Below are 25,260 nucleotides of genomic sequence, written 5' to 3'. Positions count from 1 at the left end.
CTTAATGATGGCAAAGTCAAAATGGCACACGTTGTTTTTCTACGCGTGTCACGAATTGGGGCTCGCGTGAGTGAAAATGCATTGGATCCTATGGGGGAAGGTGCATCGTGCCGAGGTGGCGTGCCTAATGTCGTGCCAAATCACACCTGCTTCCCCATCACTACATCAGCCTAATTTATCTACCTGTCCCGCTCGGTTGCCCTATCTCGTTCCCCCCAATGGAGTAAGATTCAGTAATCCCCATTCCATAAGGGATCATAGGAGGGTAGAGTGCCACCCTAAGCGGCCTTCTTCCCTTTCCCACACCTGGCCAAGTCAGAAAAAGTCATTCGAACTGCTTGAACTGCTTGGTTTCGGCCACCTTCTGCTGATTTCTGTTCGCCTAGTACTTCAAATCTGGCCACGGGCAAAATTGACTGAAATCGAGGAAAAATTTTGGCGCCGCTGGCCCAAATTTAATAGGGAGGGATTAAAAAAAGGATGATCGGGAGGATATGAATTTTAAGAATGCATGTTTTTATAAAATATGAATAGTATATTATTTAATTATAGTTTTTTAAATATTTAAATCCATTGCGAAATGCCTAAAATATGAGTTTGAAAAGTGTCGATATTGCGCCGCCCAAAATGTTGCGCCCATTGCTCGAAATTCGTATGGCAGAAAATCTGAAGTACCAGGCGAACAGAAATCAGCAGAAGGTGGATTTCCACCATCCCCTCACCCTCACTTTGCCAGAAATTTGTATCGATTATCCCTTCACTGGCCCCATGGGTTTAACGTTCTAAGAACATTTTCGCAAGCAAAGCCTTATTAATACGGCAATAAAAAAGCACAATAATGCTTCCTTTTTATAATTTCAGCATTTTTAACTCGTTCTGTTTCATTGATGGATTGTTTTTTCTTCTAGGTACATGTACATAACTTAAAATAAAGATTGAACAATGTTAAAGACAGGTGAAGGGTTAATCTAAGTATTCTCTCATAAATTCGAAAAAAACGGTACTGAAATCCATGATGGCCGACACTTCCCCAATCCCTGCATCGCAATTTCCAGTCCAGAACGGTAATATTCACTTAATGATGGCAAAGTTAAAGCGACACACGTTGTTTTTCTGCGCGTGTCACGATTTGGGGTCATCGTGAGCGAAAATTCATTGTTTTGTATGGGGAATGTTACTGCGTGCCGAGAAGTCGTGAGTACCGTGGCTCCAAGACACTCAGTACTGCCATCCCCAAGAGAGCCCCATTTGTCTACCTGTCTCCCTCTTAGTGCATTGTCCCATTCCCCCCCATGAAGTCTAAGTTGGATCTCCATTGCATTAGGTGAAAAGGGAGGCAAGGCTAGGCCGTTATATATTCAGATCTGTTTGTCCCGCTCCCCCCTTATGACCAGATAAAAATAATTGCTCTGACGTCACTGCACTGCTTGCACTGCTTGGTTTCGTCCACCTTCTGCTGGTTTCTGTTGGCCTGGTGCTTCAGATTTTCTGCCATACGATTTCTAAGAAATTTGCGGCCGCCAAGTCGTTTTTTTCCAAGCTCATATCTCGGCCATTTCTTAACGGATTTTGGAAAGGGATGTCATTTTGTAACCAGGACATCATTATCCTTCGATCTGCATCAAAAGTTGCTTAAAATCGGACAATAAAATTTTCGCAGATTTTTGCAAAAAATCCTGATGGTACCCCTTGCAAAAATTTCAAAAATCGGTCGAATTTTTTTTGCCCGATTTTCAAAATCCTGGGATGCAGTTCGAAGGATATCGAAGTCCTGATTGCAAAATGATATCCCTTTTCCAAATCCTTCAAGAAATGGCCAAGATATGCGTTTCCAAAGTTTAGCCTTGGCGGTCCAAACGCGGCGCAAATTTCTTAAAAATCGTATGGGAAAAAATCTGAAGTATTTGAATCCATTGCGAAACAGTTAAAATATTCACTAAAACGTTCATCAAAAGTTCATAATTAGAACAAATAAAAATACTTAAAGAACCGGGTCTCAATTATTTTTGTTTCTGAAAGGCAAGTGTCTATAACTCGCAGATCATGCTAGTACTCGGCAGATCATAGAATTTTATACCTTCCCGATCTTGGAACTTAGAGTAGAAACAGTATATTTGTATCAAACCTAGCTAACAAAGTTTTTATTTAATAATGTAGAGTTTTAATTTATGAAACGGATTGAGCATCAACAGGCAAACGATAATTTTAAATAACAATTATATATACGTATTTTGAATTATCCACCGCCAGCGAAAGGTTTCAAATTTCCCACCTCTAACGAAGGGAACTAAAAATATCGATAATCTGAATGGTTCCGAAGCTTCTCTCCTTCAGTAAATTATTTTGAATTTCCCACCTCTAACCAGATCTAAAACTATCGATGATTGAACCGCATTTTAAATATCTCACCTCTAGTATTTTATTTGAATTTCTCACCTCTAACTTTCGATCTAAAAATATCGATGATTGAACCTGTTTTTAAATTTCTCACCTCTAGTAAATTATTTTGAATTTCTCACCACTATCTTGGCGAACTAAAAATATCGATGAATGAACCGGAATTTGAATTCCCCGCCTCTCACGAAGGACAATAAATCATAGACTTAGCCAATATAATATTGATTTCCCCACATCACCGGGATTACGGAAGGTGTCTCCTGGATATGAGAAATATTCTTCTGCAGGGTATCATGAACAAAATGGACACAAAGGCGGCCTCCCACAAATAGCTGCGGCACGTTAAGGTGTAAGGACGAATACCGCGGAAAATAGCATGAGTGAAAAGAACGTATCTGGAGTTCCAATTTATCCACGATCCAATTTATCTTAAATACAAAACATGGAATGGTAACTGCAGGGTAAAGGTAAAATATAAAACAAATATATACAAATAAATGATGTGTGTGTTTTATTTGCGGAAATACTTTTAGTCAATAGCCAAAATTGGATTCGAAGTGGCAAAGATGCTTTACCAAATTACAGTCTCAGAAATACTGATCCTCAGACGGAGGAATTCGATTGGCAATAATGTACATTTTTGATGAAGTTTTTAGCAAATATCTCTGCAGTTCCTTTGTCGATTGGGAATCCAATTACCGTTTTGGAATCACGACTTCAATATCCTTTCAACTGCATCCCAACATTTCAAAAATCGAACAAAAAAAAATCGACCGATTTTTGAAATTTTTGCAAGGGGTACCATCAGGATTTTTTGCAAAAATCGGCGAAAATTTTATTGTCCGATTTTAAACAACTTTTGATGCAGATCGAAGGATAATGATGTCCTGGTTTCAAAATTACATCCCTTTCCAAAATCCGTTAAGAATTAGCCGAGATATGAGCTTGGAAAAAAGCGCCTTGGCGGCCGCAAATTTCTTAAAATTCGTATGGGAAAAAATCTGAAGCACCAGGCCAACAGAAACCAGCAGAAGGTCGCAGAGTGACGTCAAAGCAAGCAGTGCACAGATTTTTCTGCACTGTGAGAGGGAGATAAAGCTAGTTTACGGCGGTATTTTGCGTCCCTTTTCCCCTAATGCGATAGATGTTCCAACTTACAGTTGCTTAAAATTGAATAAAACGGTACTAAAATCCATGATGGCCGACATTTGGCCAATCTCTGCATTCAAATTTCCAGTCTAGAACGGGAAACTTCTCTTAATGATGGCAAAGTCAAAATGGCACACGTTGTTTTTCTACGCGTGTCACGAATTGGGGCTCGCGTGAGTGAAAATGCATTGGATCCTATGGGGGAAGGTGCATCGTGCCGAGGTGGCGTGCCTAATGTCGTGCCAAATCACACCTGCTTCCCCATCACTACATCAGCCTAATTTATCTACCTGTCCCGCTCGGTTGCCCTATCTCGTTCCCCCCAATGGAGTAAGATTCAGTAATCCCCATTCCATAAGGGATCATAGGAGGGTAGAGTGCCACCCTAAGCGGCCTTCTTCCCTTTCCCACACCTGGCCAAGTCAGAAAAAGTCATTCGAACTGCTTGAACTGCTTGGTTTCGGCCACCTTCTGCTGATTTCTGTTCGCCTAGTACTTCAAATCTGGCCACGGGCAAAATTGACTGAAATCGAGGAAAAATTTTGGCGCCGCTGGCCCAAATTTAATAGGGAGGGATTAAAAAAAGGATGATCGGGAGGATATGAATTTTAAGAATGCATGTTTTTATAAAATATGAATAGTATATTATTTAATTATAGTTTTTTAAATATTTAAATCCATTGCGAAATGCCTAAAATATGAGTTTGAAAAGTGTCGATATTGCGCCGCCCAAAATGTTGCGCCAATTGCACGAAATTCGTATGGCAGAAAATCTGAAGTACCAGGCGAACAGAAATCAGCAGAAGGTGGATTTCCACCATCCCCTCACCCTCACTTTGCCAGAAATTTGTATCGATTATCCCTTCACTGGCCCCATGGGTTTAACGTTCTAAGAACATTTTCGCAAGCAAAGCCTTATTAATACGGCAATAAAAAAGCACAATAATGCTTCCTTTTTATAATTTCAGCATTTTTAACTCGTTCTGTTTCATTGATGGATTGTTTTTTCTTCTAGGTACATGTACATAACTTAAAATAAAGATTGAACAATGTTAAAGACAGGTGAAGGGTTAATCTAAGTATTCTCTCATAAATTCGAAAAAAACGGTACTGAAATCCATGATGGCCGACACTTCCCCAATCCCTGCATCGCAATTTCCAGTCCAGAACGGTAATATTCACTTAATGATGGCAAAGTTAAAGCGACACACGTTGTTTTTCTGCGCGTGTCACGATTTGGGGTCATCGTGAGCGAAAATTCATTGTTTTGTATGGGGAATGTTACTGCGTGCCGAGAAGTCGTGAGTACCGTGGCTCCAAGACACTCAGTACTGCCATCCCCAAGAGAGCCCCATTTGTCTACCTGTCTCCCTCTTAGTGCATTGTCCCATTCCCCCCCATGAAGTCTAAGTTGGATCTCCATTGCATTAGGTGAAAAGGGAGGCAAGGCTAGGCCGTTATATATTCAGATCTGTTTGTCCCGCTCCCCCCTTATGACCAGATAAAAATAATTGCTCTGACGTCACTGCACTGCTTGCACTGCTTGGTTTCGTCCACCTTCTGCTGGTTTCTGTTGGCCTGGTGCTTCAGATTTTCTGCCATACGATTTCTAAGAAATTTGCGGCCGCCAAGTCGTTTTTTTCCAAGCTCATATCTCGGCCATTTCTTAACGGATTTTGGAAAGGGATGTCATTTTGTAACCAGGACATCATTATCCTTCGATCTGCATCAAAAGTTGCTTAAAATCGGACAATAAAATTTTCGCAGATTTTTGCAAAAAATCCTGATGGTACCCCTTGTCAAAATCGCGAAAATCGGGTCGAATTTTTTTGCCCGATTTTCAAAATCTTGGGATGCAGTTCGAGGGATATCGGAGTCCTGATCGCAAAATGTCATCCCTTTTGAAAATCCGGCTAGAAATGGCTAAGATATGCGCTTCGAAAGTAGAGCCTTGGCGGCCCAAAAGCGGAGCAAATTTCTTAAAAATCGTATGGGTGAAAATCTGAACTAACTTACATATGTCGCTTATCGTATTCTTAAAAAAGACTGGTCAAAAGACTGGTAAAAAGACTAAAAAAAAGATTGGTGGCATCAATTCCCATCAGAGGTAGGGTTCTCTGAAAAAAAGCCCAATAATTTCGCCCAGAAAGGCCACTAAAAGTAGACGCATGAACAAATTTTATTGATGGGATGGGAGCGTGTACTGATAGCCACGCTTAAGCCTTGCCGGCAGTGAGACTGGACCAATCGGTTGCTAAAATGACACGAACACGATGCACCAGGACACCGGCACGGGCTGTGGACAGTAGATGGACGGGGCGACCAGACAGACACACGCATGATCCGAATAACATCCTCGCACGTAAAATTTGAACCGCAGAGCTTAAAGCGTTTGCAGGAGCTGTTTCAGAAGCAGATGGGGTCGTGATATTCGTAATGATTGGTAGGTCTTTCAGCCAGATCAGCAGATCCAGCTGAGACAGGAACTGTAATCGGGAATGAAAACAGGAGCGGCAATGAGTACTGGTACTGGTACTAGAACGGGTGCGGGATAACTGCGTAACGGGTTAGGGTAATGAAAGCTACAGCGCCACAGGTTCACTAGTTAAAGTGAGGTGGCGAGCAACAGCGGAAGTCGCTGCGGTAAACCTCCTGGGCGGGCCGGAAGGTGCGCCAATAGTTGGGCGCGCAGCAAATGATCCTGGCCAGATATTCCTTGAAAACATCGTATGTGGGATACACAAACCGTTCGCAGTGGCACTTGTGGTGGTGCCGGCACTCCGGATCGGCGATCCATTCTCTGGGCAGGTGTGGCTCCTCCTGTTGTTGTTGTTGTGACTGCGAGTCCTGTCGTCGCGGGAGCTGTGGTAGATGTGGTTGTCGCTGCTCGGAGAATGCCTGTTCGGGCTGCCGTTGTGGCGGGGATTGCTGACCATTAGACGACGTTCCTGCACGTCCTCCAGCGGTACCACCAGAGCGGGGCTTACTCTTTAAAGTAACGGCATCCCTGGGCGTGGAGGAAAAAGTTTAGAAAACGGTCACTGTCTAACATGACAAGCAGTGTACTCACTCCAGGCCTTGTGCTATCATGCGCTGCACTCCGGGACTCTGGATCACACGGGAAAAGTGACGGCACCGATTGGCCCGATCCAAAGTGGCTAGGTACCAGGTCGGCATCAATCCGAAGCGCACCTGGGCCAGGATTCGTTCGGCGCACTCGCGGCGCTCATACCAGTTGTGCTCCAGCCAGAGTACGACAGAGAGAAAGATCTGCCAATGGGGATAGCAATTGGGATTAAGTTCGTGGGACTCACCCAGTAGGATACCCACCTCGATCTCCGAGTTCACACTTAGATAGCAATTCCGGAGGATGTGTGTCAGCTCGTGCTCGGTAAAGTCCAGGAAGAAGGTGGAGCTCACGATGCAAAGGAAGACGCGCGAGATGCGCGTGAGCATGAGTTCGCGCAGAATGCGCGCTTGCGGATGTCGCCGCGCCTCCAGATAGGCCTTGAAGGCTGTATCCTCGTTAAAGAACTCCATCTTCTCCAGCGAGGACCAGAGCTGGCGCAGCAGCTCAGGTATCTCGTCCGCTACAACGCGGGCAAGTAGCTCCTGGTCCGCCTCTACCCCGCTGCTCTGTCCTTGCGCCGATTGTGATTGTGTGCCCGGACTCTGGGCTTGACTCTGGCCGTTTCCCTGCGGTCCTAGCTGTGGCAACTGTTCCATGAAACGTCGCGCGGCATAGATCTTGGCATAGTTCTGCAGTACGCACTTGAAGCAGCGATATCTCTCGTTTCCAATGGCAATACCCGCCTCGTTTAGGGTCTGCTCCCGGAGGACACGCATCAGTTGCTCAGAAACACGTTCGATTGCCGAAGGACTCGGCATAGTGGCAGGAATAGTTGTGTTGCTGCTGTTGTCATTGATATTGGCATCGTTGCTGCTGTGCATGCCGGTGCCACTGATGTCGCTGGTCGTATCGGTTATGTTGTTGCTACTCGAGTGGCTGCTGCTGTTGCTGCTGTCACGACCGCCCAGTAACTCCATCACGATCTGATTCGCTTCACCATCACCCTCTGCTCCGGCCCCCTCGCCCAAGCGGGTGAGCAGCAGCTTGGCAATTTGCTCTCGCCCGGCCATGGACTTCAGCTGCTCAGGATTCCCGCCTTCGTCGGGCAGGTCCTGTCTGTTGTGCAAGGGTCGCGGTAGCGGGAGCGGGAGCGGAATAGTCATTGTCTTGGAAATGGATATGGATCTGGACTTGGGCAGTGGCAGCGGATGTGGGATTGTGGATTGGCAATTGGAGCTGGCAGGCAGCTCAGAATCAGACTGCTCGTTATCCCCCTGTGCACCGGACTCCACAGAGTCCTGCTCCGGCTCCTTTAAGGCAATTTCACGATTGCTGTTAGTTTTATAGGTCGCAGTTTCGTTGGCCTTCTCTTGATCATCCAGCGGATTTAACGGATCCAGGAGCAGCGCAGCTGTGCTTGTGGATGTAGATGCCACTGGCAGCTGGGTCTGTAATTGTACCTGTGACTGTATCATGGTCGGATTCGGGTTGGCACTCTGGTTCTGATTCTGGTTTTGATTATCATCCAACTTCTGGTTCTGAGGTTGATTCTGATCTGGCATTTGCATCTGGCCCTGGGCCTGTTTCTTGGCTTCGACCTCGGCCTGGACCTGTGCCTGCTGGGCCTTCTGCTCGTTGGAGACGGGCCCTCGGGCCTGCCGCTTCATGCTCGGTCGGAGGAGTGCTCGGAACATGCGCCGATTGAACGCTTCTAAAAGAGTAAACTAAAATTTGGACGGGATGGCAGTCGGAGCAGCTGCTAGTGGGTGCTAGTGTATGCTTCGTGCTTAAAAGATTCTGTGTTTTCTCGGATGCCGGATGTCAACTGTGTTCTGAGCGTCGATACTGTGTTCAAGTTGAAAGGCGCGGCCTACTTAGTATAAAAAATTGTTAGCTTGATGATGAAGTGATGAAGTCGTACCCCAAAACTATCAAAACCCCGAAACCCTCCCCGAGCCATTACCAGGGCTACTTTTTGCGTATGAGACTGAGCACGCAGTTCTTGGGCCAGGATTCCGACCCCGGGGCGGACTCAGATCTCGTCCGAGGGCCACGGCAATGCTGACACCACTGGACAGAATTCTGTGTCAGATACTCAAGAGAGTTCTTCAGGTGCCGCGCCGCAAATCCGACACGGCGTTGGTACCGCAGGGCTCGCTCTAACCAGCTACTGATCTTCAGGACATCTTCCGGCAGGATGCGGAAGTAGAAGGACAGGTAGCCGCTGTTTAGGAACTCGTCAATATCTGGGCAACAGAGTTGCCGGTAAAGGAGAAGAGCAACACCAGCCGCCACCTGGTCGAGACGATTTAGGCTCAAGTTCTCCACGCTGATCCTCTCCAACAGATGCGGCAGTTCACTCAGCTAAAAGCGAAAGGAACAATTTATTTTAAAGAAACAGTTACAGGTTTAGATTTCTTACGTCGTGGAACTGGTGGATGTGGGGGGCTATGTGGGCAGCTCCGAAGATGATGCACCAGAGCAGGCAGACAGACACCGCCCGGCCCGCGCCGCTGTTCTTCCACAGCAGGTTGGCCAGGTGGAGCAAGTTCGTCTTGGAAGGCAACGAGGGGGAATGATGGTGCACGGCGAAGTGGTCCACTAACCGGCTAGTCAGATGATGCACCATCATTGGGTCCAGCGTGGGGATGAGCCTGTAGCTGCTCCTTACCAGTTCCCTCGCCTTCTGTTTGCTGTGATCGCCCTGATACAGATGTGGAGAAGGCAGCAAGTACAGGATGCACGACAAAATCTGCAAGGTGGTCACCTCCTCCATCATCAGGGGCTGCGTGGAAATGTTCTGCAGCAGATTGGTCACCTGAAAGGTGTGCAACAGCTTCCGCATAAGAAGGCAAAACCTTCGAATAATCGGATTCGGATTTTACCTTGCCGATTGTCTGCTGAGGCAGTGGGTCGCAAAGCCTGCCGCGCAGTCGCGACCTCAGCAGCGCGTTCTGAAAGGCGCACCAGGTGAGCGGGCGATTTCGATTGGAGTTTCCGACTTCCTCAAATAGCTGCCCCAAAGTCAGCTCCAATTGCCCTCGGCTGTTCGGTTTGCCCTTTGAAGCCAAGGATAGAGATATTTTCGCGTCCATTGTGAAATACAGCCAAAGCCAAAGACAAATGCACGTGCCGAGCTAAAGCAATGCGTAGTGCGCAGCGGTATGTCCGGAACGGAACGGGAATAGAAATGGAAAGGAAAAGCCAAAAGGAAAAGAACGGGCCAAAACTCGCTGCGCTTGCGTTCTTGGCCTTCACATATTGGCAGCTTTGGCATCCAATTTTCCTTGCTTCCCATGAAACCTTAGCCCTGTTTTCGAGCATAAACACAAACGCATTGGTTGGGAAAGTTTACTAAATTCGAGGAATTCGATAGCCTTGTCTGCCATTTGACCGCCAAAGTAAATAAACCAAATACCGGTGATGGCCAAAATTATGGCGCGCAGCCTAACGGTATTTGAAATGTGAATAAAATGATGCAAGCCAACAATTCTCTGTAATAAAGCCAATTCTCTGTAATAAAGCTGCAACATAAACCAAAAGCGATATTTCTATTCTCACTTTTGTGCCAAACAAGTTTCAAGGAAGCTTCGGTTCTTATTGTTTATCCGTTTCTATATACAAATTTTTCAAATCATTCGATAACCTAAAAAAAGCGCGCCTCCAAAACTTATCGATCGTTTATTTATTAAAATATTACATAAATAAAGTTTTATATACGCAAATAGTGTTTTAGATGATCAAGTACCTAAAAATATTAGATTCCCAAACACTTAAACGCCAAGAGAAAAATTTCTCATCGATTAGGCGCCCATTTGAACTTTTGATTCCGTAACGGTCTCGTTAGCCGTGTGACCCTCCCACCGAACGGCCGATATAGAGTGAAACGCCAATATACAATGGGGGGTCTGGCACACACAGCTTTTGCTTGGGAAATTGTTGAGCCTTTCACCTCCTGATGACTTCTGTGCGCCTGGCACTGCAGACGCTGACACCGGCGCAATTCCCGGCGGGAATAGGCCGGGTGGACCGTTACCTGGAAAAAGAGTACAATGTTGGCAATACTCCAGCTTGTTTTAGCACAAAATTAGGAATAAAATAGTCGCCTTTTTTTCTAAAAGTTTATTATTTCAAATTTGCACTTTATACAATAAGAATTATACAATTAATCGGGTATAGAACCATATGTGGTGTGGGCTTTTTTGCTTTGACCGTAATGTTGCTCCAGTAAATTTACAAATAATGTGTAAGATACGTACATGTGTACTTCTATAGTAAAATCCCTAGGATAAAAATGACATAATGAGAGTATTAAAACATAATCTGCGCAAGGACTCGAATCGAGACTGCGGGGAAATTGCATAATGTGTATATGAAACTATAAGAAGCTGGATGGTCGATTGATTAAATGATTGATTCCTAACCCTAGGCCTAATAGCTGCCCCACTGGGATTGGTGCTGCTCCACTGGTAGTTGGGTGTGTTCAAGTGTAAATCTAAGCGTTGGGGATGATGGTGGTGCTGATGGTGGCTGATGTGGTGTGTACGATGAACTGTTCTTAAACTAGCCGCTTGCTGCGTGTCTGCGCCAGGAGTAAGCCCACCGATGGTACCGAAAACACAAACGAGAGGCAGCCGAAGCGGAGTAGACTGCCATGGGCCAACACTGCGGAGCCTTCCCATGCTCCTGGAACCATTGGCACAGATCCGGCGTTGGTGCAGCGACAAGCGGGCTTCACAATAGGGGCCAGCCTGAGTGGGTGAGAACGAACATGGTTAATTTATATGGAATATGCCTATATTTTGAGTTCTCACCTCTCCTGTTCGCACCTTTTCGGCTCGTACTGCCGGTGGATGTGGCGTCGCTTGTCAAGCAAGTCATCCACTCGTCTTTTTAACTCCGTATCATCCGGCCGCATCCTTTTTCCGGCGTGCGTGGGCATGTGGTCGGTAACGTCGCAAGTATACAACTGCCCGTTGACTTCCGAGCCGAATTCCGAGTAGTTGATCAACTCGTAGGACTTGGAAAACTCGTCATAAAAAATGATGGCGTGTTGCGGCGAAATACGACAACAGTAGCCTATGGCGGAGAGATCTACAGTCTCCGCCTGCGCCATTGTGGTCGACGGGGAGTAATGGCCGCCGTATCCAATATACAATGTACGGTATCGCATAAAAATAGAGTGATCTAATCCAAGGGAACTGAACCAGCGGCTGTCCTCCAGCATGTCTCCGAGTGGAGTCAATACTGCACGCGCCTGTACTTTACATTGGAGCAGCTTCAGCTCAAGGCGCGATGCCAGCTCGTAGGCTTTCTCTGTATCGCTGCGGGCACGTGGTACATAGCTTTCTGCCGCAGCGTCTGCGGCAGCTATAGCCGCCGCAGTGGCTAGCACCGGATGCAGAGCCATTGCCGGATCCTCGTCGGCGGCATTACCATTTTTCTGGGCCAAAATCGAAGACGTTTCGCTGGTGAAGAGCAGCGAGAAGCGGTTCATGTCCTCCGCGGCTAGTTGACCCTGCAATGCCGTGGTCTCTCCACCTTCTCCAGCTGCCAACTGGCGCAGGTGGCGGGCAGCCGTGCGGTTCTTGTACTGAGTCACAATCTCTGGGTGCTCCTGTACCAGTTGTTGTAAACGTTGATGGGCCAGTTTCTTGATAATGTCGACATCTAGGTGGCAGAGATCAGCATCAATAATGCCTGCCTTGTTGTCGTCGTCCTCCTCCTCGTAGCTTATTTCCAGCACCTCGAAATTCACCTTCGACTGATAAACAAAGAAATGTGTTGATTAAAATGAAATACCCAAAAACATTTATACTAACTTTTGATTCCACTTTGACAACGGAGGGTTGTTCGGTGGGCTGTATTTCAGTGTCTGGTTTCGGGTTGTCCTGCTCGGCTGCTCCATTTACTTTATCCCCAGGTGTGGTCGCCTCAGACTCCTGTTCACCCTCGGGATTGGTATCGCTGTCACTGTCGCCCTCGACGGCGGTCTCTGGCGTCCCGTACTCCCTCTGAATTTCGCGAAATTTTGCTCGTGCCGTTCGCAGGGCTTCCAGGTGGTTGAGCAGCGACTCCGTGACAGTCTCCCTGGATATTTCATCTACAGCGGTGGGTAAATTTTTGCGCTGCTTGACACGGTCGTAGCGCAGGGTCTGACGCATCGAGGGTAGCAGTGCCGGAGGATGTTCATAGTGGTAGCGCACGATGGCCGGTACCTCGATGTAGGCTCTGGTCCGCAAACTAGTTTTAGTGCGGAAGGGTGGATGACGGGTGTTGACGCGACGGAAGAACTCCAGCTTTACGTTCTCATGGTCCAGCGGCTGGTGAAAGCGGTTCCACAAACGCACTCGCTCAGTAGCAGAGATGCTGTTTGTCATGTTGGAGTCCTGAAGCGAAAACAAACATTATTGAGAAGCCGTAACCTATTCAAAGGGCTTTTTAAATAAATCCCATCTAAACCTTTTTCTTTAAAAGATATGTTTTCATATACTCACAATAAAGTTCTCGGCATGATTGGGGCACATCCAGAGACCTGCAGGCAGTGCGGTCAGCGGCGGATCGAGGCAGTCCTGATGGTAGTAGAGCGGGCAGTAGTCGCAGGATATAAGCGGCGCCCTTTTACAGGATCTGGTACAGTAGAAGCACGTCTTTGCTGGCAACGGCACAAGACCCTGGGAGTCCAGCTCAAAAGGTTTTGAGTTTCTGCGCTGGTTGCCAGCGCATTTGCGATGACCTCCATTTCCAGTCGAGGGCTGCGCTTGTTGAACAGGCTGAACCTTTCCGTTTCCCGGAAACTGAGTGTGCAGCTCCAGTTCAGGTGGCAAAGAAAACTGCTGTGGATTCAGCATGCTGGCAGCTCGTATTACATCGTCCAAGGGCGTTGGCTTCTTGTTTGGATCAAGAGCACGTTGGATGGCCAGCGGCATCTTGGCCAGCAATTTCTCGGTGCTGTTCCTCTCGCTATTGCTACGCTTGCGAAGATTGCGGATTTTCAGGGGTATAGACTCCAGTTCACCGGAAGAGGGAGTGTTGGCCCTGGAGCCACTTCCAGCAGACGGTACTCGTTCTACGGAGCTGGCCTTAGAAGATGAACTAGCGGCCGGTTGGGATACCTTGGCCATGCGGCAACTGTGGCACAGCCACTGCCCACTGGGAATGTCCTCCTCGCTAAGTGGTGGATCACTAGGGAAAAAGAGGAGTACATTTCCGGGCACAGCGATGGAGCAAGTGCTCTAATCCAACTAGGTGCGTCTACTCACTGGCATTGAAGGTGAAAACTGGACGGGCATCGGTCGCAGCAAAGCAGATTGCCGCCCTCCTCGCAGGCGTCGCAGTAGTCATGGTTGTGGCCCCGACCCGGCCGCCTGTAGTACGGATGCTTGGTGTTCGTACTCCGCTGCACCAGCTTTTCGTCCTCGTTGGGCGGCGGCCTGATGAGCTGCTTGATTTGCTGAAGAAAGAAAAGCAGGAAGCGTTAATGTGGCAGTGGCATCTGTGTTGTCGCCAGCGAAGAGCCAATTGGAACTGGCGCGGAGCTCTGGCAGGGCAGCCGGGACTTGCTCCACGGGCAGTCGATGGCTTCCCAGCCTGGATTAACTCACTTCCATTATGCTCAGCGAGGCATTGGGGTCCTGGTCCACCTTCGACATCTTTTTCCCAGTGGTGTACACAATCTGTTGTCTTCGTTCGCAGAGGAAAAGTGCTTCAGAGTGACCAGACGGTGTGCCCAAAATCTGAACCTCCGGGGCGCTCTCTGGGCACACTTACACCGTCGGCGGGCAGTGGGTTTTCCGGACCTTTCGCCATTCTCTGTATTTTTAGGGTTTAAATTTGTACCCATCAATAATTTCACCAAATGCTAATAGGAAAAAGATGCAACGTTTCAGAAAATTAGGTTATGAACGATGTACCATTTGAACTCAAAAATTTACCAACAAACCATGATTTTTCTTTTGATTTCTAGTCCATTGTAAGAGCAGTACAATTACGACAGCTGCGCCGGGCGTTGGAATATTTGAATATTCTAAAAATTATAAAAATAATTGTAAATTAATGAACATGCCATGATTTTACTTTTATACGTATCTTTAGAATTAAATATATTGTAAGCCTGACAGGTCTTCAGTCTTGATTCATTTGAATAATTTTAGTACGTTCGCTTTGATCGCAGGAATATACATATTAAGACTATAGTTTTGTCGCAAAATTGAATAAGTGAAATGCATATGGCGCCATCGCATACATGTTCATTCATAGGTATGCAAGCTGAACGCGCGCCATTTGGGAGCTTGGACAGCGTGTACAAACCTGAAGGATTCCCGCCGCGGGAATCATTGATTCCTTTTCCGTTGGTAAAGCGGTCTCACAAACATTCAGATGCGTTTACAGACGATAGTCGTCTAAGAACTCTATAATCTGTTGTGCCCAAGATTATGAAATTTGTAGTTGTAGTGGGCCAAAGTCGAAGACAGAATAATCGTGCCCTGGCATGGTCGTGGCTCTGCAGAGGCTGCCATTGCGCAGAATTCCCGGTATGAGCTTTCGAATGCATGCGCACGATCATGGGGTTCACCATAGAGCAGGAAATCTATCTATGGTACTATCGATAATATCGATGGTCTGGAGCGGGCTCGCAACATCAATAGTTTAAAAACTAAAAAAAAGTTCACGATAACATCCCTATCCTTTGTTCTTTCTGAAATTTTTTGGAATTTCAGATCACAGCTCTACTTTTAAGCCGAACGGCGTGTTACAAAATCAACAAAAATCTATTGATCTCTGACCCCTGTAATGTTTGATCTCTACAATTTCAACAATATTATATGTCAATGGTTCCCACGTCGTTCCTAGTTTTGAATTTAGCGGTTATTTTCTGGTATTTTAAGTAGTTGCCAGATTTATAGAATCCCGCCAAAAGTACATCTTTAGTATATTATACCATCTCTAATTTCTATCTAGAAGACGCAGTTGTTGTTGATTCACACTAATTATTAAATAGCAAAAGGGACCAACTCGTGCAATGTTTTCTATTTTCGGAAAGCGGAAGCCTGCTGAAACACCCACAGAGGATCCCATTCAGGGCCCCTTAGACGGTCCAAGACCCGGCAGCAGCGCTGGCGATGATTTCGTTATAATTGAGCGTAAACCTGCTGTGGACCCGAATCCTCTTGCTCCTGGAACCATGTACCCGCCCATGCCACCAGCAGGGTATGGTGCCCTGCCATATCCAATGCTTGGCCCAAGGGCCGGACAGTCACCTGCGAAATTGCCAGGAGGCACCCAAGGACCCGTCAACTACCTGCAGGACATTCCCTTCGAGCTGGCGCCCGGGCTAGCCGGCAAGGATAGCTACGCCAGCACCCAGATGCAAGTGGACAGCATTCTGGCGCTGCTCACACGTCAAATGTCCATGGACGAACTGGCTGAGGAGTACACGTTCGCCTTGGAACGCTCTGTCCAGAACGAGTCTTAATAGTTAAAAATTCCCTGTATGTTAACAAACGTTGCCTATTTAATTGTAAACTTGCCTGTGTCGCAGATATGTATAAAATGTATCCAATAAAATTTTGTATTGTTACTCCACTACACCAGGACTGTCCCGGTCGTGATATCGGAAAACCTTGCCCTAACGTTTGTGTTGATGAAACTTCTGTAGCCAAAGTGGGCCGAGACTTTTAGACCCATCTAGTCATTCAGTAAATAAATGCCAGACTCATTTGGAACCGAGTACGGGACATTTCACAAGTAGTGTTAGACGTTCTCCAACGCTTCCAGTTTAAAATTGTCAGTGCTCTCGATTTTTGTATTTAAAAAAGGTCAATTTCGGTGTTTCCATTCCATCTGTATTTCCCGACCCAAACCTTTCCTCGCGAACCGATCTGAAAGATCCCTGGCAAAATTCGCGATTCGTTCAAATTGGCTGTGCCATTGAGTCCTTGATTCGCAAATTCGCCAGCCATGGCTAGCTCAAACGTTTCCGACTGGGATGAGCCGCTGCCTACGTCGACCAGCTCGCTGCCAGAGGAGGAGGACCCCGATGTGTGCGCGGAGGAGAACGTAAAGAAGCGGCAAGAGGAAAACCTGGCCAAGCTTCAGTCGTATGTGAAGCGGATGGCTTATCAGCCAGCTATGCCACCCAAGGTCAAGCCCTACGACGTGGCTCTGTCCAAACCCAAGATACACACGCTCCTGGACAACTACGAACAGTTCAAGGATGTGTATGACCCCAAGCTTCGCGCCAAGCGGATCAAGCGTATGCTTGGAAAATATAACGCTATCACAACCGAGTTAGTTCAAAAAAATAATCACTGAAACATACCTTACAGCCTCTCTTCTACAGGCAGCTGGAGGAAATCTTGAAGAGCAACAAGACCAAGGAGCGACGCAAGGAGGACTTCCTGAAGCGTAAGCAGGAGCTATACTACAATATGCTAACCAAACTGGAGCGCCAGTGCCGGACGCAGTATCTCAACGTGCTGATCAAGAAGTTCGCCAAGTTCATCGCTCACTTGGCCACCACGATGAGGATTCCTCCGCAGCTGGTGGACCCCTACGCACGCATGCAGCGCGGTATCTTCTGCAACATTCTTCTGGCCATTGGAGTGCAGCCCACCTCACAGTCGGCCATCTACTACACCAGCCAGGATGCCATCGAGTACGATGTGTGCCACCGCCTGGCCCACGCCCTTCTATCCTTGATTATTAAGGCTCTTGACTCTGCAGCCACCAGGGATCCCAACGAGGTGTGCAAGCCGGTGGACATGGACTTTGAGATGGATAACCACATTAAGAGGCGTTTGATGTGCGCTGCCGAGAAGAAGCTGATGTACGAGCGTCGGCGCAAGAAGCCCCAGCCTCAAAGTTTGGGAGCTTTTGAGAAGTGCACCCGCTACGACTGTGACTAGGACGACTAGGACATGATTTGACATTCGTGTAATTCCCTAGGGAGCTGCTGGTGGTACTCCGATTTATTTGTAACTCTTTGGTGCCAAGTTCGAAAAAAAACGATCATTTGTTTGGGAAGCTAGTGCGCCTCTTCCTTCGACTTCTCTTGAGGGGTTTGTTCACCCAGCTTCAGGCACAGCCAGTTGGGGGGCACTTCAAAGCTGTCCGACGGATGCGGGGTGTACACCTCGCAATAGGGAACATGCCAAGTGCCGGTGACTTTGTGTGCTACCAATCGGTGACGTATAGGTTCCTTGACTATGAGCTTGCCTGTTTTTGTTTGGGTGACTAGTGAAAACTGGTGCTGTTGCTGCCATTGCCTGAAGATTGGCTTCATCTCAGGACCCAGGTGAAATGCATGGCTCCTCATCAAGTCCCTCGAGAAGAAGTCTGTATCCGAGCCGCTTTTAAGAGTGGCGTAAAGTAGGAAGGGGTCGTCATGGGACCTGAAACAGAAGCCAGAAATCAGTCTCTTCTCTATTATTGCCGCACGATCAGTAAACTCACAAATTGTTTGTCAGAAAGAGACTAGCATTGCTTTGGACGTAGTGCATCGACTGCTTGCACCAATTACGCATGTGCTCGCGTCCTAGGACAAGGACCCGCTTGTTCTGCTCCCGGAAGTGGCTGACCACAGTAGCCACCAACTTCGCCAGCTGTTTGGGCGACTTCTTAGTGCCCGTCGAGTAGGCAACGTTAAGGCCATCGATTACGCAGTCGTAAGGAGCGGTTCGGTCCACAAACTTTTTGAAACTAGCCACCTCCTTGGGCGTAGAACGCTGAAAGACGTCGCTGCGGATGAGCACGCGCTCCAGAAAACTCTCGCTCAACATGCGGAACTGCTCATCGCTGATGGCCACCGGCTGAAAATGCTGCTGGCAAGACTGGCATTTTCCAGGGGCTATAAGGAGAGTGTCTGACACATGCAGAGATTTGGGTAACTGTTGGGCAAGCTCCAGCAATCTTTCAGCCACGCGCCTACTCACAAGAATCTCGTGGCGCTCGAGAAAGTTCAACAGACGATCCAATTGCGCTGAAACCAATGCCGGCTCCTTGGCTAGGCGGTTTATTAAAGCAAGATAAACCTCACATTTTGGGGGCTTTCTCTCCAGCGCCATTTCCTCTAAGAGCCGCCAGGAAAGAGGGTCCTCTTGCTTGTCCAGGGCTTCTTCGGTGAATGCTTTTTCGGATATTGCACTATAGGCAGCTATGCTGGGCGAACTGGTTACCTTCATCATCTCAAGAAGGGCTGGCGCCCGTCTCCAGTGATCCTTGGTGGTAACCAGGCCGTGGATTATGTTCTCGCAGCTGGTCGCGTCCAAAGTTTCGTGATCCTTGTGCAGGGACTCGCATATCTTCCAAACCTCAACCTGCTCCTCATCGCTTAGCAGTCTCTCATGGTATGCGGCATTGTAGATTCTTAGAAGGCGCCCCAGGGAAGCAGCGTTTGGTTCCGAGCCCCGACTACGCAGGAACTCCACATAGTTCTTGGCCAGAGAGAGTTGGCCCGGACCACTGCATACTCCTAGGATGACGGCATCCACGTTGTGCTCGCTAATGTGCTTGTAGCTCTTAAGCAGTGATTGCCTCACCTCCTGCCAGTCGGAGGCACTGAGCTCATGACGGCCCGAAACGAAACTAGTCCTCAATTCCTCCAGGCGATCGGAGGACAGGGCACCTAGCTGGGGTCGGCGTTTGTGCTGACTAGCCAATTCCCGGAGGCCATTGGTAGGAGGCACTCCTCTCAGTTTCCTCAGGAGGCGCAGGCTATACATAATCAGAAGATTATTCCAGTCTCTGGCCCCAAATTCAAAACAAAGCTCCCAAAAAAAATACCAAAAATACCACACAAAAATACGGTCTCATCAAACCTTCTTTTGATATGCGTTTTCTCTGGTCATACTAACAAAGCAAAACTGCAACTCATGAAATTTTGCCACAGAATTTATTTGTTTAATTGTTCTGCGTGAGGAATAAATACAAGCTAAGAAAATAAAAATGACTGTGACTGCGACTCCACTCCCCGACAACATGCGGGTGAAGGCTTTTTCCGACTACAGGAAGAAGCTGCTAGAGCACAAGGAAATCGAGGGACGGTTGAAAGAAAGCAAGTCCCACCCGGTTACCAGGTATTTGGATCCAAATTTAATTTAACTCTTTTTTTATTTTAGAACGAGAGGAGATCAAGGAACTGACTAAGCTATACGATAAGTCTGAGAATGACCTGAAGGCGCTGCAAAGCGTGGGACAAATCGTCGGAGAAGTTCTCAAACAACTCACTGAGGACAAGTGTAAGAATTATCCTTGAAAATATCGCTTAATGGTTGATTATTTAAGTTGTGTCTTCATATTAGTCATTGTAAAGGCCACCAATGGCCCCCGCTACGTGGTAGGATGCCGCCGACAGTTGGACAAGGCCAAGCTGAAGTCTGGTACCCGTGTAGCCCTCGACATGACCACACTGACTATTATGCGGTACCTTCCTCGCGAAGTTGACCCCTTGGTATACAATATGTCTCACGAAGACCCTGGCGATGTGACCTACTCCGCCATTGGTGGTCTCACCGAGCAGATTCGCGAGTTGCGCGAAGTCATCGAGCTACCGCTTTTGAATCCAGAGCTGTTCCTGCGCGTCGGTATTACTCCACCGAAGGGTTGTCTTTTGTACGGTCCTCCCGGCACTGGTAAAACACTTCTGGCCCGTGCCGTTGCCTCACAGCTGGATGCCAACTTCCTGAAGGTTGTGTCCTCGGCAATTGTCGACAAATACATCGGCGAAAGTGCCCGCCTGATTCGCGAGATGTTCAACTACGCTCGTGATCACCAGCCCTGCATCATATTCATGGACGAAATCGACGCTATTGGCGGTCGTCGCTTCTCCGAAGGTACTTCTGCTGATCGCGAGATCCAGCGCACACTGATGGAGCTCCTCAACCAGATGGATGGTTTTGATTCACTTGGCCAGGTTAAGATGATTATGGCCACGAATCGTCCAGACACTTTGGATCCTGCCCTACTGCGTCCTGGTCGCTTGGATCGGAAAATCGAGATTCCCTTGCCTAATGAGCAAGCCAGGTGAGATCCAACGGACAATACAAACCTGTGAACCTTTGACTAACCCCTATATGGCTTCTTTACAGGCTGGAAATCCTTAAAATCCACGCTCTGAAGATTGCAAAGCACGGCGAAATCGACTACGAAGCTATTGTGAAGCTGTCCGACAACTTCAACGGCGCAGATTTGCGAAACGTTTGCACTGAGGCTGGTCTCTTTGCTATTCGGTAAGCCTCGAGTCTCTTGCCGGGAATTCGTTCGCTAAAAAGTGTTTAATTCTTACTTCTTACAGCGCTGAGCGGGAGTACGTGATCCAGGAGGACTTCATGAAGGCTGTGCGTAAGGTCTCTGACAACAAGAAGCTGGAAAGCAAGCTGGACTACAAGCCCGTCTAAGTTCCCCAATGAAACACCCATCGAACATTTACACACATATACATATATATATATTATGTCCACAGAACAGAGCGCTGTCATACATAGTCCGTTGCTTTTTCCATATGCTAATTAAATGCTATGTAAAGATAGAGTTGGATGATTTTTTAGGTAGGGATTTCCATTTAGCCGCACTTTTGCTGCTGCTGCTCCTCGATGCGCCGCTTCTTGCGCTCCAAGTAATCGCTGACATTGTCGAAGCGCTTCTTAAACCAAACAGAGAGGTCCTCGGGAAGATATGCTACCCCCTCTGCTTCCAAACCCCTGAGTACCATCTTAACCCAGCCGTCGGGAACGCTAGTGGATGTTTCGCCACTTCCAATATCGTATGCCTTAATGGCCAAGCATTCATTCTCGGCTCCGGTTACATATACCCGGTTGCCGGTTAAAGTAAAGTTGCAAATATTCCATAAGCCAGCATCGGCACGCACCACTGTGGTGGCCGTGATGGCCCAGTTATCCCCACTGCTCCGCTCCAATCGGTAGATGGCCACGCCGTCCACGTGGTCGTAGAAGAGTACGGCCACCTGATAAACCTTCTCTGGCTCCAACTGCTGCACCTGTAGTCGCACCGCTGGCGCCGGTAGTTGGTGGATCAACAGCTCCTTTCCCTCAATAAAATTCCAAACTCGCAAAGTTTTGTCCCCTGATGAAGACACAATGTGCTGCTCTGTGAGCAGTGCCAGTCCGGAGACAAACTCCTTGTGGCCCAAACAATAGCTGTGAATGTCAAAGGTGGCGGGGTAGTTGGTGACCCGAATTTTGTCATCCCGGTCGCAGGTGATAATGTGCTGCTGGTCGTCCGTCCACAAAATATCAAAGACGACGCTCAGGTGACCCAAAAGTAGACGTGGAGCGGCCTCTACCTCGACGCAATCGTACTGGTAGCAGTCGCCTGTTTTGTCCGTAACCAAAACAGAGCTACCGTCACTGCAGAAGCGCAGGGCACTGGAAGCACGAGCCAGTGGCCGAACGGAGAGCAAGCGCGCGTGCTCCATGCGGGAGCGGTAAAGGAGCAGGGCCTTCTGCCCTCCCGTTGTTGTGATGGCCAGCAGCTGGCGGTCCGGCGAGTAGCTGACATTTTGAATGGATACCTCGATTGCCTTGGCCTTGGAAGCAGATGCGCTTGCTGTATTGCTCGACTGCTTGGCACTGCCAGCAGCTGCCACATCCTGTTGCTCATGCTGGCAATGCTGCTCCTTGGAATCGGCGACCTTGAGACCACAGGTGGCCAAGTCGGGAGGTAGTTCGATCTCCTTAAATAGCTGAAGGTCGTCGGGGTTCACGAACAGCACCCTGCGGCCATGACCGATTACTAGCTCGGGGTCTGCGAAAAAAATTGTAGCCATCTCCAGTTGGCAAAGAAAAATCCACTTATAACTAATCCAAATCCTTGTGGCTTTTTTGTGCGTGTTTAATACTTCCTCAAATGGAACTGACTATGTCATAGCGGGCAATTGCTGTCCATGCGGCATTGGATCTGATGGCTCGGTGGAATTGGCCTTTTACGGCACACACTTGGAAAACTCCTTCAGCTGGCGTTCAACTCAACTGAAGACGGTGTCTCCCAGGTGGTTAAAACTAGGACCGTTTTTTCGAATGTGTTATTAATTCACTCAGGAAGCGGTTGGCACCGTCCAACTTGTTTGATAACTGATAACTCTTGATAACTTGTACTAACTTGGTATGATTTCAACGATATCTGGAACTAAAATATTAATTCCATTATTTTTTTTATCACGTTTTTATTAGTATCCGTGTCCCTATTTTGACGATGTTAAAGCTTAAAATCTCAATCAAAATAAATTTTGGAACACATTTTTTGTCGAAATTTCGGTATTTTTCGCCTGGAGCATATTTTTATATCGATGTTTTTGAACATCGATGTTTTAGTACATGAGTCGATGTTTGGAAGGTTTCATTTTCGTGTTGGTGTATCGATGTTTTTAGTACATGCAGGGGTGGCAACACCAACACTTTTTGGAACAGGTGGCAGCACCGCGATAAATAGTAAGCGCAGCCAACTTCACGCGCCTTGTTCTTTTTTCCGGTTGACTTTAACGAGAAAGGTTGTGCCCGATTTTCTTTTTTGTGAATTATTATTTTTTTTATGTTTTATATGAATGAAATTGAATGAGTGTGCTGGCTTAAGCCTTTCCACAAAATAAAGAGCTCGCATATGAGCCAGAGAGATGTGCCAAAACACAGAAATCATAGTTGACGTCGAATCAGCGTGGATTCGCAGTTTTGTTGTCTTGTGTGTGTGCATGTGTGTGTGTCGTGTGCCTGCGCACGAAAGAGTTTTGGATTCAACGTGTTTTTAGCGAATTTGCATTGATTTCCAAATGTTTATCACGTTGTTTGTTTAATCTTACAGATGCCAGGAGTCACAGTAAAGGATATTGACCAGCACGCGGTTACCAAGGCTGTTGCCGTCTTCCTGAAGAAGTGAGTAGAACAATAACTCATTGGGTTACCTAACCTCACTCGATTTGTTTTTTGTTTATCCCCATTTCGGTACAAAGGACTGGCAAGTTGAAGGTGCCCGACCAGATGGACATCATCAAGACCGCCAAATTCAAGGAGCTGGCCCCCTACGATCCCGACTGGTTCTATGTGCGTTGCGCCTCGATCCTGCGCCATCTGTACCACCGCAGTCCAGCCGGTGTTGGCTCCATCACCAAAATCTACGGCGGACGCAAGCGCAACGGTGTCCACCCCTCGCACTTCTGCCGCGCCGCCGATGGTGCTGCCCGCAAAGCCCTGCAGGCTCTCGAGCACGCCCGCCTGGTGGAGAAGCACCCGGACGGCGGTCGCAAGCTGAGCTCCATCGGCCAGCGTGACTTGGATCGCATCGCCAACCAGATCGTTGCCAAGCAGCGTGACGCCGCCAAGCAGACTGGCACCCTTGTAATTTCCAAGTAATTGCGCGGACCGCTGCCTGTTTGAAATCTAAAATACCAATTTTTAGACTTCTACTGTAAGCGTTTTTTGTTTGCACGAGAGAGATGAGAAAATAAAACCCAATCACAAAAGTCTATAAAAACAATCGTAAATTACGGCGAGTGTGTAAATTGGGAGTTCATGGATAAAGCTTCGATTTATAGCCTACGGGCTGGGGAAGGCTAGCATCCAGATTGTGGGATGCAGAAGGAGTACAGGTGGTTTGTTTGATTCCGAATGATGCCCAGTTTTATTTCATGTGGCATTTTTCGTTAATTTGCATAGTTTCCGGCTTATAGCCATAGTGTTTTATGGAAAAGCTCACAGGAACTACGTGTTACCGTTTCTCGTTCTGGTTTATGCATCCAAGGCTATTATCGAAGCCACTTGTGTTTAATATAGATGCAATTATGCTTGGGCAATATTTCTTGCAGAAAAATGTTGGAGTAACAAGGCCGTCTTTGAGATAAGATTCTATCTGTGAAGCATTCTTGCGAATCGAATAGAGAAACCGCCCGACTCAGAACTGAGAACAAGTCTGAACGTCTTCAGAATAAAGATTCTATCTATGAAGCACAGCGTTCTTGCGAGACAAGTCTGTTCGAAATTATCTGAGCGTAGTTATAGAGTAGATGCCCCATAAGTAAAAGTTCGTCTTCAGATACTTTAAGAAATATATATAGCTTTGTCGTGTGAAAGAGGTTACAGAGAATGTGTATTTTCAGAGCCTTAAGACTACACTATCAGCTAATGACTTTGATGATCCGAAGCTGCTGCTAAACTCTGTCCAGTGCCTCCACCATGACGATGCTGTTGCCTCGGATTACCTTCCAGGGGGAAAATTATCATTAGGGACTGTCTTTTGACCAAAAACAAAGGCTCGCCGGCTTACCACCATGCCGATATTGTTCTTTGTGTTGTCCTTGCACTCCTCCACGGTATCGTCCAGGACCACGTTCATGAACGGATCAAATCCTCGTAAAATGCCGGTGACGGCGCGTCCGCCGTTCAACTTAAGCATCATGCGCTTGTCCATGTACCTGAAATCCGTTAAGTTGTGTGATACTGAGACTTATTTCAGCTCTCCCCTAACCGACTTACTTTTTCAACTCTGGAGGATGGGCCTTCGACATCTTTAGCTCTTTAAATTTAGGAAAAGTGGTAAACTAATACGAAATGCGGCTTCACACTGCGAAAATGGTCTTTTGCCACTCACGGGGAAGCGTCTTCATTTCGTGGCCACGGTAACACTCTTTTTTGGCATTG

General features: G+C 47.4%; 10 protein-coding genes across 10 annotated transcripts; 4 read left to right on the top strand and 6 right to left on the bottom strand.

Moving 5' to 3' along the window:
• Positions 1-5,707: 5,707 nt before the first annotated feature.
• On the bottom strand, positions 5,708-8,466 carry LOC6503944. Its single transcript, XM_001963853.4, has 3 exons — positions 6,877-8,466; positions 6,617-6,816; positions 5,708-6,553 (listed from the first exon to the last, which is right to left on the bottom strand). The coding sequence occupies exons 1-3, from the start codon at positions 8,308-8,310 to the stop codon at positions 6,148-6,150; spliced, it is 2,040 nt and encodes a 679-aa protein (XP_001963889.3). The 5' UTR covers positions 8,311-8,466; the 3' UTR covers positions 5,708-6,147.
• Positions 8,467-8,562: 96 nt separating this feature from the next.
• LOC6503943 lies at positions 8,563-9,864 on the bottom strand. Its single transcript, XM_001963852.4, has 3 exons — positions 9,502-9,864; positions 9,039-9,434; positions 8,563-8,980 (listed from the first exon to the last, which is right to left on the bottom strand). The coding sequence occupies exons 1-3, from the start codon at positions 9,709-9,711 to the stop codon at positions 8,585-8,587; spliced, it is 1,002 nt and encodes a 333-aa protein (XP_001963888.2). The 5' UTR covers positions 9,712-9,864; the 3' UTR covers positions 8,563-8,584.
• A 735-nt stretch (positions 9,865-10,599) lies between these two features.
• Positions 10,600-14,381, bottom strand: LOC6503942 (PHD finger protein 12). Its single transcript, XM_001963851.4, has 6 exons — positions 14,221-14,381; positions 13,879-14,069; positions 13,114-13,801; positions 12,439-13,005; positions 11,431-12,380; positions 10,600-11,367 (listed from the first exon to the last, which is right to left on the bottom strand). Exons 1-6 carry the CDS (start codon positions 14,266-14,268, stop codon positions 11,175-11,177), a joined length of 2,637 nt encoding a protein of 878 aa, XP_001963887.2. The 5' UTR covers positions 14,269-14,381; the 3' UTR covers positions 10,600-11,174.
• Positions 14,382-15,545: 1,164 nt separating this feature from the next.
• LOC6503707 (translation initiation factor IF-2) lies at positions 15,546-16,204 on the top strand. The gene has a single exon (XM_001963850.4). The coding sequence runs from the start codon at positions 15,639-15,641 to the stop codon at positions 16,089-16,091; it is 453 nt and encodes a 150-aa protein (XP_001963886.1). The 5' UTR covers positions 15,546-15,638; the 3' UTR covers positions 16,092-16,204.
• A 122-nt stretch (positions 16,205-16,326) lies between these two features.
• On the top strand, positions 16,327-17,641 carry LOC6503709. Its single transcript, XM_001963849.4, has 2 exons — positions 16,327-16,905; positions 16,959-17,641. The coding sequence occupies exons 1-2, from the start codon at positions 16,577-16,579 to the stop codon at positions 17,521-17,523; spliced, it is 894 nt and encodes a 297-aa protein (XP_001963885.1). The 5' UTR covers positions 16,327-16,576; the 3' UTR covers positions 17,524-17,641.
• Positions 17,553-19,401, bottom strand: LOC6503941 (mitochondrial ribonuclease P catalytic subunit). The gene is made up of 2 exons (XM_001963848.4): positions 18,071-19,401; positions 17,553-18,009 (listed from the first exon to the last, which is right to left on the bottom strand). Exons 1-2 carry the CDS (start codon positions 19,336-19,338, stop codon positions 17,643-17,645), a joined length of 1,635 nt encoding a protein of 544 aa, XP_001963884.1. The 5' UTR covers positions 19,339-19,401; the 3' UTR covers positions 17,553-17,642.
• A 34-nt stretch (positions 19,402-19,435) lies between these two features.
• LOC6503710 (26S proteasome regulatory subunit 10B) lies at positions 19,436-21,145 on the top strand. Its single transcript, XM_001963847.4, has 5 exons — positions 19,436-19,670; positions 19,735-19,854; positions 19,918-20,638; positions 20,704-20,844; positions 20,910-21,145. The coding sequence occupies exons 1-5, from the start codon at positions 19,562-19,564 to the stop codon at positions 21,010-21,012; spliced, it is 1,194 nt and encodes a 397-aa protein (XP_001963883.1). The 5' UTR covers positions 19,436-19,561; the 3' UTR covers positions 21,013-21,145.
• LOC6503940 (tRNA (guanine-N(7)-)-methyltransferase non-catalytic subunit wuho) lies at positions 21,040-22,926 on the bottom strand. The gene has a single exon (XM_001963846.4). The coding sequence runs from the start codon at positions 22,398-22,400 to the stop codon at positions 21,177-21,179; it is 1,224 nt and encodes a 407-aa protein (XP_001963882.1). The 5' UTR covers positions 22,401-22,926; the 3' UTR covers positions 21,040-21,176.
• Positions 22,927-23,005: 79 nt separating this feature from the next.
• On the top strand, positions 23,006-24,107 carry LOC6503711 (40S ribosomal protein S19a). The gene is made up of 3 exons (XM_001963845.4): positions 23,006-23,120; positions 23,429-23,499; positions 23,577-24,107. Exons 2-3 carry the CDS (start codon positions 23,429-23,431, stop codon positions 23,974-23,976), a joined length of 471 nt encoding a protein of 156 aa, XP_001963881.1. The 5' UTR covers positions 23,006-23,120; the 3' UTR covers positions 23,977-24,107.
• A 543-nt stretch (positions 24,108-24,650) lies between these two features.
• LOC6503938 (probable small nuclear ribonucleoprotein G) lies at positions 24,651-25,254 on the bottom strand. The gene is made up of 3 exons (XM_001963844.4): positions 25,096-25,254; positions 24,887-25,034; positions 24,651-24,821 (listed from the first exon to the last, which is right to left on the bottom strand). The coding sequence occupies exons 1-3, from the start codon at positions 25,125-25,127 to the stop codon at positions 24,771-24,773; spliced, it is 231 nt and encodes a 76-aa protein (XP_001963880.2). The 5' UTR covers positions 25,128-25,254; the 3' UTR covers positions 24,651-24,770.
• Between the last annotated feature and the right edge of the window lie 6 nt (positions 25,255-25,260).

Source organism: Drosophila ananassae, chromosome XL (genome assembly GCF_017639315.1).
Source record: "Drosophila ananassae strain 14024-0371.13 chromosome XL, ASM1763931v2, whole genome shotgun sequence".
Classification (NCBI taxonomy): Eukaryota; Metazoa; Arthropoda; class Insecta; order Diptera; family Drosophilidae; genus Drosophila; species Drosophila ananassae.
This window is presented reverse-complemented; position numbering and strand designations above follow the sequence as displayed.